We start from the raw sequence: 18,908 nt of genomic DNA on the forward strand, positions 1-18,908 counted from the left end.
TAATGATAATACACCTTTAGGTTTAATAATACTTTCCCTTTGAAGGACTCACAGCATTTTCATCCACATTATCTAATTTGTGCTTGAAACAATTCAATGAAGTAGCCAGGTAGCAATTAACATTATCCTCCTTTTACAGATAAATAAGCTGAGGCATAGGGATTTTCTTAGCATCACACAATTAGGGATAGAGCCAAGTCTAAAGCCTGTAATTCAGTGCTCTATCTTCCAGATTATTGCCATCTTTAGAAAATTTCTGGGTATCTGAAGAACTGTTCTATCCCTCAGGAAATGTTTGCACCAGAGCCAGATCCTTTCCTTTTAAACTGCATTTACTCTAAGAGGTACTCTTTTTCATATTTATTACAGAGGATTTTGTTGTCTGAGGTCATTAAGGTAGGAATACTCAGATTCCTTTTCAAATTGTAGTGTTGGCCTGAAGCAGAATTACACTTAGAAATACTAAAGATGTGTAAAATACTCTGGAATCAGTTTCTTTAATTATCTAACTTTATTTTTTAATTTCAAGCCCAAATTAAACAAGATCGAATCAAGAGATATAAATAAAAATGGGCACGAGGTGTTAACTGGAGTGTCCTAGCCAGGTTGCAAATTGGTTTACTGTGGCCTGCCAGCTTAAATTCCTCCTTGCAGCTTCAGCTGGAATGGGTAGTCTTCATTTCCTGTCCTAACTTGTACTGTGTTACCATTCACTGTGTAGGTGATTAGCATGTGGATCTGATGGTCTCAAAGCTCTATTAAGTTATAAATGTTCAAACTACCAGTATGCTGCGAATAAAAATAGAAGTTGCTATTAGATGTCTATTCATACCCTGCAGAAGCCTGGCAACATTTTGAACCTTTTCAAAATGTAAATACTGCATATTAAGCATAGGAAAGAAAATTAATGTGCTGCATTTGCAAATTTATTTTCAAGTCAAAAATGCAAAGGGGGAGGAGAATCTTATAGCAGAATTGATATTCTACATTTACAGGATGTATTAAGAAGTTTGTAATGGCCTGAACACAAAGGAAAACACTTTAGAAATGAATTATTTTGAATTTCTCTGATAATCTTAGCTTTTGAATGTACTCTCTTGATTTTAAATTTATGGCCTCAGTATGACATTACCAGAGTTTATTACATTTTGCAGGTGGCATTCATATGTTGTTACTTTATGTGTAGTGGGCAAAGGGTTACAATTCTTCCTTAAAATTTTCCAGAACCGCAAAGTACTTCTTAATTAGACTTGCAAATGAGTAATGCCTTTCTCATTTGAGGGAAAAAATATTTAAAACATTACAGGAATTTTTGTGTCTTTTTTTTGCCTTTGTTTGGGAAGAATTTGCAATAGTTTGCTTTTTGAAACTTTGACATTTTTTAGTAAGTTCTGATTTATATATGAAGTCATCATTTGACAATTCCAAACAAATGTCTTTTTAAAGCAAACCAGTGTTTTGAATGTGTTCTAGTAGTTCCAAAAGGGTTTAACAGATTTATCTCACTTTCTTCCATTCAAAACAGTGGAAAGTTGTCATCTCAATGGTATTTTTAATATCTCAAAAAGCTTAATAATTGAATTTAATGATTTAATAATTGCCACCCTAATAGTAGATGTCAGCAGTATAAACACTACCCAGAAATTACCTACACTTTCTCCAAAGAAAACAATAAACAAATGAAATATCAATAAACAAAAGCAAACAATAATAATAACAAATAACAACAAACAATAAACCTAATACTATCAATATCGTTAACACATAAAAAAAGAAAGCATGAAGTAACGTGTTTTTCAGATAAAATCTTTATTGTGCTTCTTAGACACAGTGAGATCTGAAAACAGATTTTAATTCCTGTAAGTATGTTTTTAGACCCAGCTGACCCTGTACTTAGTGCCAGGAGGATTCAAAATTCCTATCGTTTATTACCATGTTAGAGGTCCATTTTATATTGAATATGTAAATTATTAAAAGATTTCTAGTGATTTTATTTGGCTTGTAAGCAAAGATCTTGGATTTTTTTAAAGTTACATAATGTTTGATGATGAAATTTTGTTCTTATGAGTACTAAATTATGCCAAAAAGCCATTTACTTGATATTCTTTAAATACCATGGCATGATTCAACTAAAGCTCGGATTGTAAATCGTCTTAAATAACGCTAATGAAATGTGCACGTAACGAACAATATAACTAACTTACGTTAATTTTCATGTAACAGATAACATCTGGGGGGAAATGTATATTGGTAAGTTATGCAAAACTAATTTTCTAGCAACCACATCTGTAGATGTTATTTATTATATGTTCACTTAACAGTCCATTATTCTGTTTAGAAATCTATTCTCTTTTTTATTAGAGCTTTTAATGTACTCACCTTGGTTCAAATGGTCTGCTCATTATCTGAAAAAATATAAATGGCATTCACATGGAACAACATGATTGTTTTTATTATATCCATTTGTGTGCAAGCATTCAAAAATGGCAAGAGAAACACATTTATTGCTCTACATTCAAAGTAATATTTAGGGGGTATTTGAAAGTCAAGCAAAACCGATCATTTGGCCAAATGGATGTATGTGTATAATCAGAAACTCCTGATTTTTAATCTCAGCATTAGGCCTCAGGCAAGTCACTTAAAGGCTTTCCCTTTGTTTCTTGATCTGAAGATTATGGGTGCTATTCTCTTACAGAAGAAAGGGGGGTTGCCAGATCAGGGTACCAAATAGGAGTGTTTTTTTAATAAACATACTTGATCCTTCTTCTGTTTTTATTTTTCTAGATTTAAGAGGTAACATATTAGACTATTGAGGAAAAAATATGAGACAATTACAATTCTACAAGAATGTATAAAAATAGTTATAAAACTAGCTTTATTTAATTTGCTTCAACTATTCATAGACTTGAGGAAATTATAACGTTCTTTCAGAAAATCTAACTTAATAAAGCTGACCATGTCTCTCTGTTTTAAATAGATTTTATTACAGAACCAGCGATGTTGTAAAACATGAGGTTTTGTTGAAAAAAAACACAAAGGCCTAATTGTATTTTTTAAAGAAAGTATTGCATCAGACGGTTTCATTTAAACATATTTGCTGGCTCTGTGCTCTCACCACAATTATTGATTCTAATTTTCCTTAAACTTGTTTTTTAAAAAGGCTACTTAATGGGGAAAAAAATCACTGTGATGCTTCTGGGTTCCATGTTTATTTCAAACTGTGTATTTGACAGTATACCTTCTTATTATTAGTGAAATGACTTTATATTTAGCTTCATCTGAAACTGAGATATTTTTTCTCTTAACATATCTTACTAACACAACCAAATGTAACTCTTCATGAAAAAGAAAAGTGTAGCTACGGTTTGGTTCACTGATAATATGCCACACACCCTGAAGAAAAGAAATTCTCACCCCCAGTTTTGTGCACAAATGAAATCAAGTGACTAGCTATATGAGTTACACTTGTGAAATTCAAGGAAAAGAAAAACCCAACTCTCATTCAGAGCTTCACATTCTCGGGATAAATGGGAGCTTCACTTCACCAAGGAAGCGATATCGAGCTGAGGAGCTCCAGGTTTCCAAGTGCGTGCCCAGTTTACACACACACACACACACACACACACACACACACACACACACACACACACAGTGCCAAAGACCAGGAAAACTGGGTGAGTAGCCTTATAAAGAAGTCCAGGCTACAGGGGTGTGAGGGATAAAATGAGAGACGAGCGCAAATGTCTGCTTGCATTTAAGTGTATAAACTGGTGGAAAAAGGGGGACAAAAGGGCAGGTGGTAGAATCTGCTACACATAGGAAGAAAAGGTACTCTCTTGAGAACTTCCACCAAGAGGTGAGAGAAAATAAGCAGAAAGGCCCAGCTTGTATATGGAAAAGCATAGCAGCAAGACAAATATGGCGACAGCAACAAAATAAAATTCAGCTTCATTAAAAGAAAATGCTTTTACCTTGCAAATTAGCTCATATTTACTTTCTCAGTGCCTGCAGTAAATTCAGTAACCTCCATTCGATACTTTCTTCTTTTTTCAATGTCTCACTCTCCACCACTCCCCCCAAATTTCTATTTCTTGCCCTATATCAAAGTCTATACCACTAAGTAAATACCTCATCATCTTCCCTTGCCTATGGTTTCCAGTGTGTAGCTTATGTATTCTACCTATAATATTTCAGAGGACACTAAAATATGTTTAGCTGTTTCATTTTCCTAGCTTATTAAAATAAAGAGCAATATAAGGTGTAAGAGGATGAAAAACATGATGAAAGAAGATGCAGATAGGTTTGGAGAAAGCTGAAAATGCTTGTATGTCCCATTAGGAAAAAAAGAACAGCAGCTTATGAATGTGATGAGAAAAAAAATAGTTCTGATATGTTTTCTTGATATCTATTTTGATTATAATTTAGTCAACTTAAGATAAACAATCTGGAATGATGTCATCTAACAGAATAGAGATTAGTGCTTAATAATATCAATAATTTCCAAGTATGGCAACATGATGAAATATTATAGTTTACTGAAAACTGCATAGGCCAAGAAGTCAGCACATCACGGTTTAACTTTCAGACCTGTCATTAAGTAATTATTTGACTAAGCCAGTCATTTAATCTCTTAGTTTCCAAATTTTCTTGACTATAAAGCTAGGACACTTTAGTCCTTCTATATATTTATATTAAGCAGCAACTTCCTATAAAATCGAATTAAAATTAAAAATATGAATTCAATGCAAAATACGTTGGTAAGACCAAGCAATAACTTAGCCTCCAATACATTTTAAAACCTACCTAAATAAAAACATTAATATTTAAATGATGAAATAGTTTAATATGTAAGTTTATATGAAATATTGTGGAGAAGTTAGAAATTAATTTATGATGTTTTCCGGATTTTCCAGGCCTCATGGGATGGTATTTATTTGGTGAATTTATGCATTTCCAGAGTATTGTCTTCAAACTTGTAGGCTCAAGGTCTGACTTTGTCAGCATAAAGAGTGTAGCTTCATCTCAGGGCCACAAAAACAGCCTCGTGGAGCTTACTATGTAAACTAGAACATCAAATTATTGATTTACAGTAAGGAAGTAATGGGCATGAAAACTAGAGCACTCAAGTGGACATATCTTTATAGATCACTTGAGATGGAAAGTCAAATAATGGTCAAAATGCTGCTTGTTCAACATAGGATCAGAACAAGAGGAACTAATAAAACAATTCAGATGTTTAGTGCTATCAGTACCCTCATCTCCTCTCTCCCTCAAGTTCTGGTGGGATGGGCACTGCTTAAGTTTCCTTATTTAACTCCTGTTTCTTCATTTCCACTATTGACCAACCATCATCGCCCTCCCTCTGATTGGCACACTCTTGCTACAGAATTTATTAAATGCTCGCAGTGAGATCCTGGCCTGTCCTCTGTGTTTTGGGTTGATTTTACAAATCTTCTCTCTGATTTACTATGTACTGGCTTTATACATTAACCTTTAGAGCCTTTATTGTCCTCATCATCAAGTTCTTGATGGCCACTTTACTCTTGTCCCCAAGAACAGTTATACTTTGCTGAGTAATATCAATCACCTTCAGGCTGTTATTGAGTGTTTTAAGCACCTGACCCTCTGCCAGAACTGGAGAAGATATACAGGGGATCTAAAATGTGTTCTCTACCTACAGAGAGTTTGTAAGCAGGAGGAAGGGGACACTGACCAATGAAAAATATCAAAGCTCAGAGCAGTACAGAATGAAGTCCTAAACCACATAATATAGAAAGAGAATTAGACAGTGGGAAGAATAAAATGCTAATCATCAGGTACAGAGCACTAAAAGCACTAGAGAACTAAGAGGGCAGTGGCAGCAAGAATTCAGAGGAGATGGCATTTAAAAGATAATAGACTAGGAACTTTACACACATGCGCGCGCGCACACACACACACACACACACACACATACACATAGCTGAAATTGTGGTTACATACCAAAGGCTTCATCATAATACAGCTCTTGTTTTCCTCTCCAGCAAACGATAGAGGTCGTCAAGCCTTCAGGTTGCCTTTTCCCCAACCCTCTAGAAGAAGGAATCTCATTTGATATTTATTCAACATTCATAGAGCCACCTGCAACATTGGATACAGAGATGAAGGTGTGTTTTCTTTTGTCTCTTAATTCATCTTATCTCAACATGATATTCTCTATGGGCAGGAGGAAAGGAACCAAATGCTCTTCTATTTTCTTTCACTCTGATTTTTCCCAGCTAAATATAAATATTTGCTTTACCATTGATTCACAAGTGGGCCAGCTCAGGGTGGTTCAGCAATTTTAATCTCTTCCTCTGTGTCTTCCCCAATATCCACCTTCACTTTCCTGCAAGTAAGCTCTGCTTAGCACTATGACTTGATCAGTCATGATGCTAATAAATAATGAAAATGCAAGATGACGTCAAATTAAAATCTCCTTCCGGGTTGAAATTATTCCCGGTAGAAAAGTACCCAAGAGAGGTTTGAGGCTAACTTAACCCCGAATGCTCTGGATATTACCTGAGTGTTGTTTACTTTCAATATTCTAGGGATCGGATCACGAAAAAGGCCCTGAGGAGTCCCAGCCAGAAACCAGCACTTCAGACACAGATCCTTTAGCTGGTTTCACCATTGAAGATGTAAAATCAGTGCTGGGTCAAGTCACAGATGACATTTTAATTGGCATTCAGGTACTCAGCCTTGATAGCATGCTTACTTACTTCATTACTGATTAATTAGCCAACTCCAACCTTTATGTCTGTAAGTACTACCTACTCTCTGCTAGCAAGAGCAGTGCTTATGATGGAAGAGTTCAATTTAATATCTCCACATAATTCTCAGTTGAGTCATCTGAGACTCAATAAGATCACAAAATAGATTCGCCAACAGCACGTACTGCGGTGTCTTATCAGTTTACGAAATCATTTGTCAGTGAAACCCAAAAAATAACATGGTTAAGACTTAGTGCCTTGTCACACTAAAATTGTGCATACAAGAGTAATTAGAGTACATTTCTAAACAGTAAACACTGAAGATCAAACCATAATTCTTAACTAAGCCTTCTCACCAAATTTCTAAAGAGAGGTTTTCAAATCTTTGAGGTCGCTCTCAGGTAGTTTGTTCCTTTTCACATATCACTAAAACCTAAGCAGTTTATACCAATGGCTGCGTGAAAATGGTGATGGCAGCAGCCATCTTAGTAGCAGTTGCCCATGATGGGTCAATTGACTTAACTTTATGCTTAGTTTATTTCCCTGTCCAAAAAAACATCCCATTTCTACCTCTACACAAAGACTTGCATCATTGTCCAGGCAAAATGATTAAATAAGTGAATTGCATATTTTGAGAGGATTTATAATTTCTTGTGGAAATGACTGTGAATCAGTAAGACAGTATACTGCATGTTTAAAATGTTAACACATCTCAGGGAAAGATTTAGTTGTTATCTGAACATGAGACTATATTAAAAGCACACTATATTAACAACTGATTTAGAAAGAGCAAGAGATTAGCTTGGCATAAGCATACCTTGTTACTTGTTTAATCATCAAATGTTAATGCATTATTTACATAAACATTTAATGATTTGATGCCAACAGAATCAGCCAAAGTCCTTGGTTTAATAAGGAGTGTTTAGTGTTTACCAGAAATAGTGGAAGAACATGTTTTACACAAAGCTTTATTGTTAACAACCCCATGAATGTAATAACTGGTTACTGTGTGGAAGGGCAGAGTGCAGTTGAATTAAGCTGAGTTCAGAACATGTCTCCTTTTTAGATTTGATAACATTTCATCTAAATATAGTTTATGTATAATCATGGCCCTGGGCTCCTTTGCGATCCTGTGGCTCTAAAATTATTACCGAGGAACTACCAGACAGTAATAGAATTGTTTGCAGGCCCCCAAAATTGAAAACATCTTTACCAAGCCATGTTCCATGTAGTGAGTATGTTTTTAACTATTTATTGATTTTTTTTTTTAATATTAAGAGTCTGCAGCATTTATACCACGACTCTATAACAGAAAGAATATGATTGTTATATGTGTGTATCATTGTCCCATAGGCCTGCAGCTATCCTTAACTGGGCTTGGCAGTTCATTAGCTGGTTCATCTAAATATAATTAGACACAGAAAGAACTTGGGCCAGAGGTGAGAGATGCAGATCCTTTAGATGCCACGATCATTTCCATATTATGCGGATTCATGGATTAGCCTGAGCCAAATGACTGCCAAATTTTCAATAAATGACATGATGATGTATACTTATACAATGTCTCAAGCTAGCAAACCCCTTTATGTATTTTCTTCCAATAAGTAGACTATGCAAATTAGACAGGCACTTCTCTGATGAATAAATTGAAAAATGAGAGACAGAAGTCATTTGTCCTCAGTTTTCCAGGTCAGAAACTGATGAAAGACTCTGAATGGGAGCTGTAAACTGAGTTCTAATTCAAATTCCAGTGTTATCCACAAAAACCACATAACCTCTAATATCACGACCAGACTACTTTGGATTTTAATACTCCCATGGTGTGGCACTTTTTCAGTGTTTACCCTTGCGTCTTGGTCAAATTCCAAGTTGGGTAATTACTCTCTGCTTACCTAAATTCCTCCCCCAACCCCCATTTTAGATGTGTAAGTTATTTTTCCATTCTAAAACCCTCCTTCCAATGTTCCTGGCTCCTAAGACTGCCACATCCCTGGTCAAAGGTAACCACAGGTCGGTGGTCAGTATATATACTGGCCTGCTGTAGAAACATTTAATGAATTATTATTTGTAAGATGTTTAAAATTTTCCAATAGTTTTTTTCTCCTTTATTTAAAAGTCATACTGTTATTATATTTTTTGGAAGAAAAGGCAATAGAGAATTCATGTTTTAAGTATGATTTTCAGAGTTTCTCTGGTGTAGTTACAGGCATATTTCACTTTCTATAATTCAGAAATTTTTGAAAATATAGTGTGAATCTTTAATTTTTTTTACATTAATCCACTTACTTTCCCATTCACTCACTTTATAGTTTGAGAGATTTATTAAGAATGAAGTTATCTTGGCCCTGAGATGTTAATTAAAATTATACTGAATAGAGCAAACATTTCAAGCTTATATAGTTTAGGTATTTTAATTTTAAAGATACATTCAAAATGAAATTATTTTGGCCCTGAGTTGTATAATAAAAAATTATACCCAGTGGAGCAAACTTTAATATATTTAAAGAATTACATTTCAGAGAAATATGAATGCTAACACTAAATTTTTGCGGTTAAATGCTGGCCATTGGCCCTGCATAAGCAACAGGGTAAAATAATGTGAAAACCTTGAGCGAAGTTTGCCATCTTGGGATTGCAGATATTTTTAGATCGACTTGAGTTTCCAGGTTAGAAAACCTGAGAGTGAGATCACCTCAAGGGAGTGATCACTGAGAAGCTGTTGAACCCTGGTCATGGGTTTTCTGTTCTTCCTAAAAGGAAATAGAACAAACCCAAATCTAGTGATTGTGGGTAGCCTGCCTGTTCAGCTCTGTTCTAAGGAATAACAAGGAGACATGCTAGACTAATGGCAACCTGTGCTTGACCAGAAAAGAGCCTTTCATCCAACTATGCTGGTCGTGCCTGAACTAAAGTACTGATTGCCACGGTAGTGTAGAGATCTGACATGTAACTCCTCTCTGTCAATACACTGCTCTATTAGGCATGCACCTCACCTTCATGAACCTTTTTCCCAAAGCCCACATTTGTGTAGATGAATTCTGTTTCAGTGAAATACCAGAAAGGTTTCCAGGTTAATGCAAAAACCCTAGTGAGATAGTGAAACAAAAGCTGGTAGATGATAGTACATATATCCTCATTTGAAAAGAAATGAGATTATTGATGTACGTAGAACACATTATAGTCATGCACTGAATAACGATAGAGATACATTCTGAGAAATGTGTCCTTAGGCGATTTCATCATTGTGCGAACAATATAGAGTGCACTTACTCAAACCTAGATGGTATAGCCTGTTCCACAGCTAAGCTACGTGGTATAGCCTATTGCTCTTAGGCTACAAACCTGTAAAGCATGTCACTGTACAAAACAACACGAGATTAAATCAAGCACAAGAGAGAATGATGCAGTCAAGGGACATGGAAGACATGAGAGGTACAGCGCTGCTGCTGGCATAACAGGCATACTGTTTTTCAGCAAAGTTTTTTTTTTATAAGTGCAAAGACTGCACTCTAAAATAATCTAAAAAGTATAATATAGTAAACACATAAACCGATAACATAGTTGTTTGTTATCATTATCAAGTATCATGTACTCTACATAATTATATGTGCTGTACTTTATACAACTGGCAGCGCAGTAGGTGTGTTTACACCAGCATCACCACAAACGTGAGTAATGCATTGTGTTGTACAACATTACAGTGTCTACGATGTCACTAGGCAATAGTTTTTCAGCTCCAGTATTGTCGTGTATGTGGTCTGTCTTTAAGCTACACTTTTTTATGTAGTACCTGGCTATATTGAAAGTGGGTGAGTCATTCGTTTAGTCAGAGTAATGCTTCCCTATCTTTTGCAATTGTGACAAGATTATTTATTCAAACCATTTCAACCCCTAGATGGTCTAATCTGTTGTATGACATAAAGAAGTGAGAGTAACATAATTTAAAAATATTTTATGACATCGTACCAATAAAATATAACATTGGTCAATGTATCACAAAATTAAGAGTTGAAATTATGAATTTAAAAGCTAGCATGCAGCGTTAACATATTTAGTTTCCTATTACTTAATTTTCAGGTAAGAACTAAGATCTTAGGTGGTTAAGTGTCTTGCCCAAGGCTACATAACTAAACTATTCCCTGGTCTCCACACTCATAGACTAGTGTGCTCCTTTCAACTCTACCAAAATCATGCCTGAGGGGATTAGTGATTTTAAAAAATGACAGAGTTCCTTTGTAACCTGGAGGACCATCTTCATCTGTCCTTGCCTATTCCACCCAACCGCCAAAAAAGGAAAAAAATGAAAAACCAGAGGTCAAGCTTGATCCAAGCTTGATAAAACTTGAACAACAAAAAAAAAAGAAACACTGATATACTCACATGAGAATCCAGAATTGTTGATGCCAAAGTGATCTTTTCAGAAATATCAATTCTTCCTATGAAAATAAAACAAAATCTTATCAGATAAAGCAACCAGGAAGTACATTTCAGAACTATCTATTACAGTTACATCCATAAATAAATAAATAAATAAATAAATAAAATGAAAAGTTATATCTAGACTAAAATAGTATTTGATTTTTAAATTTCTTCTACATAAATTAAAATATTAAGTTTCTCAAAATACAGTTACCCTGAAAAATCTTCAAATTATGTGATGGACATGAGCATTCCAAAGTTTGAATTAGTTATTAACACATATATATAAACTACTCCTCATACACTTGTATACTTTTTTAAATCATCTAAACAAAACCACCAATTTTACCGCATCGCCCACCACTGATTGCTCTCTACATATTTTTATGATCCATCATGAAAACAAGGGGATATTTCCAGAGCTACAAATGTTCGGTTAATGTGAAAGTATTTCTGGAATTGTTCAGGTAGCAATGTTAGTCTACAGAATATCACTGCCAGAGGCTAAATGCTATCGTAGCTGCAGCAAACACTAAAACCTGTCAGCAATCACTTACTTTTTTCTACCAAAACTATACCGCCAAGTGGCATAATTCCAGAAGTTATAATGTGTGACAAATATTTTTAATTATGAAGATTGTTCTAATTGTGAGATTATTTATGTTGTTAATTTACAACAGAAGCTGTCTGGGATCACGTTTAGAGTGTATTACACAGGAGACAGAAAACATTTATTGCAAAGGGGTGGGGAAACCAACAACATTGCAATAACCGAGCCCTGAGCAGTTATTCTGATTCGGTGCTTATTGGTAAAGTCTGTCTGAAAATACAGATAAATTATCCTATCTTCCAACACAAGGCTATGTGAAAAATGGCTGTCCAAATACCACTTCCTGTTCATAGCAGACATGCTATACATTGGGAATGTGCAGAGAAATATGATAAAGTGTTATCACATCACTACAGGCTGAAACACAGCTATGTCTGCAAAACAGGAAGGTGTGTGAGGGATAATGTCTGTCTTTAGGCACTATAGTATGTCAAAACCACAAAGACAATGTGCAGCAAAAGATAGCTCCATCATAACCACTTTTTTATGATTGTCTTCACAGAACGAGATAAACGAAAAGCTGCAAATACAGGAAGAGGCCTTTAATGCACGAATAGAAAAATTGAAAAAGGCCTGAGGACTCGGTACAAAGAGAGTGATGCTAAACTTCACAGAAACAAACAAAACCAGCCAGAATAATAGACTCTCTAGAGCATCATGTCTCGTTCATTTAGTTGGGAAAGGAAAACCAAACCCCACATTTTATTATCCTAAGTAATTAGAAAAGTATTGGCCCCAATTTTGCTATCTCCTGTCCTATAATAGACTCTGAATTTATTGCACCAAGTGCAATAAGAACATTTTGTATACAAGAGTTTGGAGAATTATATATAAAAATACAATTACTTTTACAATACTCTTTTGACATTTTGACTAATAAATGTTCCTCATCTTCAAGGAGAATGAAGCCAACTCTTTTAAATAAAGAAAAATAGTAACTTTATCCATATTGACCCAAATGAACTGCCACATTAATGGAGCACTGTGAACAGATACCACTGCCACAGTGCTGAGGGTAAACTTGCTAAACTATAGCTATTCAAATGCATAGAGTATGTTTTTTCCTTTTCTTAAATTATTTGGTTTTCTTATTTAAATGTTTCGGTGTGAAACTAATTTTCTGAAATTATACGATGCAGTTTGAAGCACTTTAATTTATTCTGTACTGTATTTGTTATGTCTAATCTTGTTACTTTCCCAGGAGAATACATGACCTATATAAAAAGAAGCAATGTATAAATGGTTATTAAAGACTAACCTATATATAGATTGTAAAAATCTTAAATACAAATCAAACTCACAGAGCCCTTAAAATTAACCATTATGTTGCAGTAGAATGATTGAAAACATCTCAAGCTTTTAAGTACCTTTATTAAAACATAATTTCAAGAGAAAAATATCTGTTCGCCAACTCATTGTCCCTCGTTGGACAAATTAAATTAATTACTACTTAGGCCCTTTCCAAATGTCTTAGACTTCGGCGTGTTCTGGAATGCAGAGCATTACTAAGAGGGGATAGTTCCTTCAAAAATTTTCCAGTTTATATAAGAACCAGAAGTACTTGCATCTAGGTGGTACCTTGTTGAATATGCTCTGTTCATGCGCTGAACTTGGGCTGTAACCTCACCTTCTCGATCAGTACCAAAAGGATTGTCCAAAATGTGTTCATTCGGGACAGAGACAGATCTGACAGCATTTGGTAATTTTCTAACTACCCTGATCAGCAAAGTCCTTAAGATGAAGCCATGTTTATTGTTCATGCAGTACCAAATCTGGAAGGCCTGGAGATGGGCTGGGATGTGTTTTTTTCCTTGAGCCATCCTTTTTAATTGAAAATGTTCATGGCCATAGGAGATTATTAGGAGGGCTCACAAGTCTGGATTCCATCAAGCAGTCTTTTCTCTAGGGAAAGAAAACAGAGTTGAAACTAGAGAAATCACAAACCAGGAGTAAAAGAGCTTCTAGAAATCACCAAACATGGTTTCAAGTGCAACCTTGGCACAGAGTGGACCTTCGTTTCTAATAAAGAGTGCTTATTTTGGGTGTCTAAAACAATAAAAAATAGAGTAGGATCCCTAAAATCTACAAAAACAGCATACTATAAATGTGCCTAAAGCACGTGAGTACCTAAAGCATGCCTCTGGAATAAGACTCCCAGGGTCCGATACTGGCTTCACCATTGGCAGTTCTGTGACTTTGGACAGGCTGCCCAACTTCTATTTGCTCATCTGTTAAATGGGCATAATACTTACTTTCCAGGTAGTTATGAGGAGTCAATATATTCATAATAAAAGGACTTTTGTTGAAAGGCTTGGTTTCTATTTACCTTTAAAATACCTAAAAAGCCACTGGCCCATCCCTAATACCCACTGTCCAGTTGTTTGATCAACTTCTTAGCCAGAATTCTCGGCCTTCTCTGTCTTTCCATGGGTACCTGTGCGTCCTCCCATGGTAGCCACTGTGCCACCCTGCTGTCCTATATCTTTCATGGTGAAGCAGCCCAGGACTCTCTGTGGCAGTCTAACCTTAACATCTAACAATAAAAAAAGAAAGAGCAATCATAGTAACAGTAGCTACAAATTTTAATTCACAGCCTCTCCTCTTTTAAATTAATTTCAAATTGATAAAGAAATATATGTACTTAGCTATAAAAAAAAAAGTATAGATAATGAAAAATAAATTTCACCCTACCTAGATACCCTCATTTCTCTCCTCACGAGGCAAATACAGCTCCCAGTAAGTCCTCAGGAAAGCATTTTTTGCCCATTTAAACAATTGGATGCTTGTATACAGTGATTTTTTTTTAACACAAATTTGCATTATTCTTTACATTGCCTTTCATATCAAATATTATATCTTAAAGATAATTCTCTATCGGTACATTAATGACCAAATAATATTTCATTTTAAATAATGTCATAAAAAGTAATTCCATAACTTTTTAAACCAGTCCTATTGATGAACTGTTTATTGTTTCCACCTTTTTGCTATCACGATACTACCTTGACATCTTTGTGAACATGATCATAGCTGTGGGATGAATTCCTAGAAGAAGAAATTTCTAGGTCAGATTTTATTTGCATTTGCAATTTTGATAGATATTTCTAAGTGCCTTCCAAAGATATTTCACCAACAGTGTGTGACAATACCTTTTTTCTCTACATTGCTACCAACAGCGTGCATTGTCCAATATTTTTTATCTTATTTCTGATAGATAGGCAATAATGTCACCTATTGTTTTAATTTCCTTTGATTATTTTACTCTAATGGGCTGAGCACCTTTCATATATTTATAAGCAAATTATACATGTAGACATATATACTTAAATTATATATGTGTGTATTTAATCTTCCTAATAACCCAAAGAGATAGATAGATATTATTAGCCGTATTTTATTTTTAAGTTATGGAGCCTAAAGCTTAGAGATTATTAACTTGAACCAAGTCACACAATTAAAAATGGATTGATTAGGGATTCAAACTGAGATCTGACCTACTTTATAGATGAGGAAACTGGAACACAGAAATTTTAAGTAATTTTCCCATAATCACACAGCCAGTAAATGGTAGAACCAGATTTTGAACTTAGGCCTGTGTAAAACCCACATACTTAACCTTTATCTTCATCTATCTATCTCATAGTCAATATGAAACAAAGTGAAGACTGATCTTTTTTCATGTTATTAGTTATAATAAGAGACTCAACTTGCTTATGTTGTTAACATTAAGTACTTAGAAAATTTACGCAACACTGGAATGTGTAACCCAGCTCCATCTATTCATTCCTTTATGCATGCATTGAGTACCTACTGGGTGTCATGGCGTTTAGTTGTGAGCCAAGCAGGCATGGCCTCTACCTTAATTGTCTAGCCAGGGAGACAGTTAATACCAACTGTGAGAAAGACAAGCTTCAGGGAGTTACGGGAGTTGGAGACAAAGGAACTTAATATAGTCCGGGAGTTATGGGAAGCGGGTTTTGCCATTTGGGCTTGGATCTGAGGGACAAGTAGAATTTAACTAGACAGAAGAAAGATGGATTTCAGGCAGAGAGAGAAGCATATGCGAAGTTCCTGGGACACAAGATGAGGTTGAACAATTAATTGGCTGAAGCCAGAGCTCTTGCAGGATTCTGTAGACCACAGATTTTTATTTTTCACCTAAAAGCAATGAGAACTTGTTGATAAATTTTAAGTAGCAAGTGACATCAGATGAGTATTTTTAAAAAGGCCATCTGCCTGATGTCAGGACTTCTATCCATGTAGACATGGAAAAAGTATCCTCATGAAAGGATTCCTACCATAATGGTGCCATAGCTCAACTTCTTAGCAATTTCCAAGAGTGGAGAAATAAAGAAAAATTTTGACTTTTTTAAAGTTACAGGGTCCACCTACTCTGAGCAGTCATTGGCACAAAGCCAGCCCTCTGAAGCCATTTAAAAACAATACCAACCTATCACTTAGACAAGAAGCAACCTTTCTCTTATCATCCACAGTAAGATATCTTTCTTCCATTTGCAGGAACAATTTAAGGCACTTTTTCCTCACCCCCATGATAAATTTCAAAGGGAAAATATATTCATTATGTCATGAACAAGCCACAGCCTGCCACTATCACAGGTATTTGCAGGCACTATTGCACCTAAATATAGCTGTGGAGTCATTTTTCCAAAATCCGAATATAAAGCCCCTATTTCTATCCTCCATTTGATTGGAACCATTCAACCATCCTAGTAGATAATAAGTTTGTGTGTTCTTAGATTGCATTTCATTATGCTTCAGTTCCCCTAGAGAATAAACGTGCTCCTTTTCCCAACAATTGTGGAGAAGAAATACTGACATCTCAAATTTCAGAGACTCAAGAAGACGTCCTCTTCCGGACATCAAAGTCTTTCTTTCTGGACATTGATTTGTCAGATAAGAGAAGTCAGCTCCCCTTCGTGTCATCCAAAATACCTATTTTAAGCAAAAATTATCTAAATCCAAATAATATATTGTCGAAACCAAAACAGAGAGAGAAAACTAAAAATCTCTTTTGTTTTTAGATTCTCTTCCCTCTTCATGGAAGTACCAGCAGTGGAGATCAGCTTTTTGTTTTTTATCAGAGCTGCCAAAGAGTTTTGTTATTTTATTTCATTTTTAGCTTCAGATAATGTTCAGTGCATACGTCTCCAATGGTCATTTTGGTGTTTGTTTCTTCTTTTTAATCTAGTCTCTAATTTATTCTGGGTACTTTCTAGGCACTGAGATGAAATAAGACAAATTAGGTCCTTGACTTCATGGAGAATTGATAAAGTTTATAATCTAGAAACAGTTGATAAACAAGTAAATAAATGGGGTTATATTAGGTAAAAATAAAAGATGCCAATGATTAACCCAAAGCCAATGCAATAGAAGGTTCTGGGATGTAGGAGAGCTATTTTACCTGGGATGCTCCAAGAACTCTTTTTGAAATGGGTGACTTTTGAGCTGACCAGAAAAGAAGGAACCAGCTATGGACCACCCGACTGAACATTTGTTCCAGACAGTGAGGATAGCAAGTAAAATGATATTGCCCAGTAGATATTGCTGATCACTCAAGGCAGCAATTAGGGCCTCACTCCTGGGAAATACTGGGGCTGCTTTGCAACCTCAGACCCTCACATTTCTAATTCAGTGCTTCATCCGTTCTATCATGTTGGCATAGTCAAATTGCCTGATTTTTTTTCCAAAAAATAAAAAAAGTATAATGAACGATAGCCACAGAATGCATATCAGGAAACCCCCAAATCCTAAATGAGCCTATCTACATAAAAGACTCTTGGTTCAGAGCTCTTTTGAAGAAGAATTCCAAATAAATTTTGTACCTACTCCACTCCAGAAGAAGAGGAGCATAACTCTCACTAATTATTTATAGGCTGTGCATAGTGACTCTTTCCAAAGAATACAATATGGAAAGGTGCAAGAATACCTTTACAGTTAAGAATCTTGACAAACACTACTGCAAGATGATCAAGGTGAACACCAATAGTCATAAATCATGTTGATGGCACGTACACTTGATACTTGATATGAGATCATGGAAATAGTACTTAACCTCTGTGGTCTTCCTACCAAAAACCATAATGCCAGTCTAATCATTAGAACAACATCAGGCAAATTCCAATAGAGGAATATACCTACAATATACCTGATCACTACGCCTCAAAACTGTCAAAGTCATCAAAACAAGGAAAATATGAGGAAATGTCACAGGCAAAAAGTTTAAGGACACATGATAACTAATGTAACGTGGAACCCTGGATGTAAGTCTGGAACAGGAGAAGGAAGTCTAAAGAAATATGTATAAACTGAATGTTAGTTAATAAAAATGTATTAATACTTGTTCATTAATTATACCATATGTACCATTAATGTAAGATTAGTAATAATAGCAATTAGTAATAATAGGGGAAACTGGTTTGGAAAGGGGGACAGTATATGGGAACTCTCTGTACTACTTACTCAATCTTTCTATAAATCTAAAACTTTTCTCAAAAATAGTCTATGAATTTCAAAGAATCTTGATGAAAACAAAATTAGTTAAAAAGAAAGATGCCACCAGATTTCACCATTGGTAGAATGACACCCCCTTATAAACGACACATGAAAAATCAAATGTAGCTATTTTGGACACTAGAGAAATGCTTATAAAGAAGGGGAAAGTGCTAAAGAATCTATCTTAAAGAGGAAGTTGCAAACTTCATCAGTCCTGGATCTCTTCTTACTTTCTCAGTTCCATGATAGAATTTGAAACTTTCTAAAAACATGCAGAGCTCATAAAAGCAGAGAGTAGATTGGTTCCTTTTAAGTACCTAACTCTCCAAAAGATAACATGATAATATGGCCTATCGGTTAACCTTAAATAACCAGTTAACCTTAAATAAAGAGATCAACCATTTATAGAATGGTCCCAGTCTCTCACGCTGTTCTCATTGAGGTAAGTCTCCTCTGGATCCTATGAAGACTTCTCTAAATGAGCATTCCTTGTCTTATATTACATCGAAAGCAATATTTTTAAATAGGTGGATGGACGGATAGATGATGATAGATAGCTGGTTAGATAGATGATAGATAGATAGATAGATAGATAGATAGATAGATAGATAGATAGATAGATAGATAGATAGATG

At 35.2% G+C, this 18,908-nt stretch overlaps 1 protein-coding gene across 2 annotated transcripts in view; it reads left to right on the forward strand.

Annotated features, from left to right (window-relative positions):
• The window catches only part of CABCOCO1 (ciliary associated calcium binding coiled-coil 1), a 103,022-nt gene extending 90,007 nt beyond the window's left edge, over window positions 1-13,015 (forward strand). For both annotated transcript variants that reach the window (XM_039871900.1, XM_039871902.1), the window contains 3 exons: window positions 6,024-6,146; window positions 6,570-6,710; window positions 12,263-13,015. In XM_039871900.1, coding sequence (XP_039727834.1) covers window positions 6,024-6,146; window positions 6,570-6,710; window positions 12,263-12,337 — 339 coding nt within the window. In that variant the 3' untranslated portion in view covers window positions 12,338-13,015. The remainder of the gene's footprint in view (window positions 1-6,023; window positions 6,147-6,569; window positions 6,711-12,262) is intronic.
• The last annotated feature ends 5,893 nt before the right edge of the window (window positions 13,016-18,908 follow it).

The sequence above is a fragment of the Pteropus medius genome, unplaced genomic scaffold, assembly GCF_902729225.1.
Source record: "Pteropus medius unplaced genomic scaffold, Ma_sr-lr_union100, whole genome shotgun sequence".
Classification (NCBI taxonomy): Eukaryota; Metazoa; Chordata; class Mammalia; order Chiroptera; family Pteropodidae; genus Pteropus; species Pteropus medius.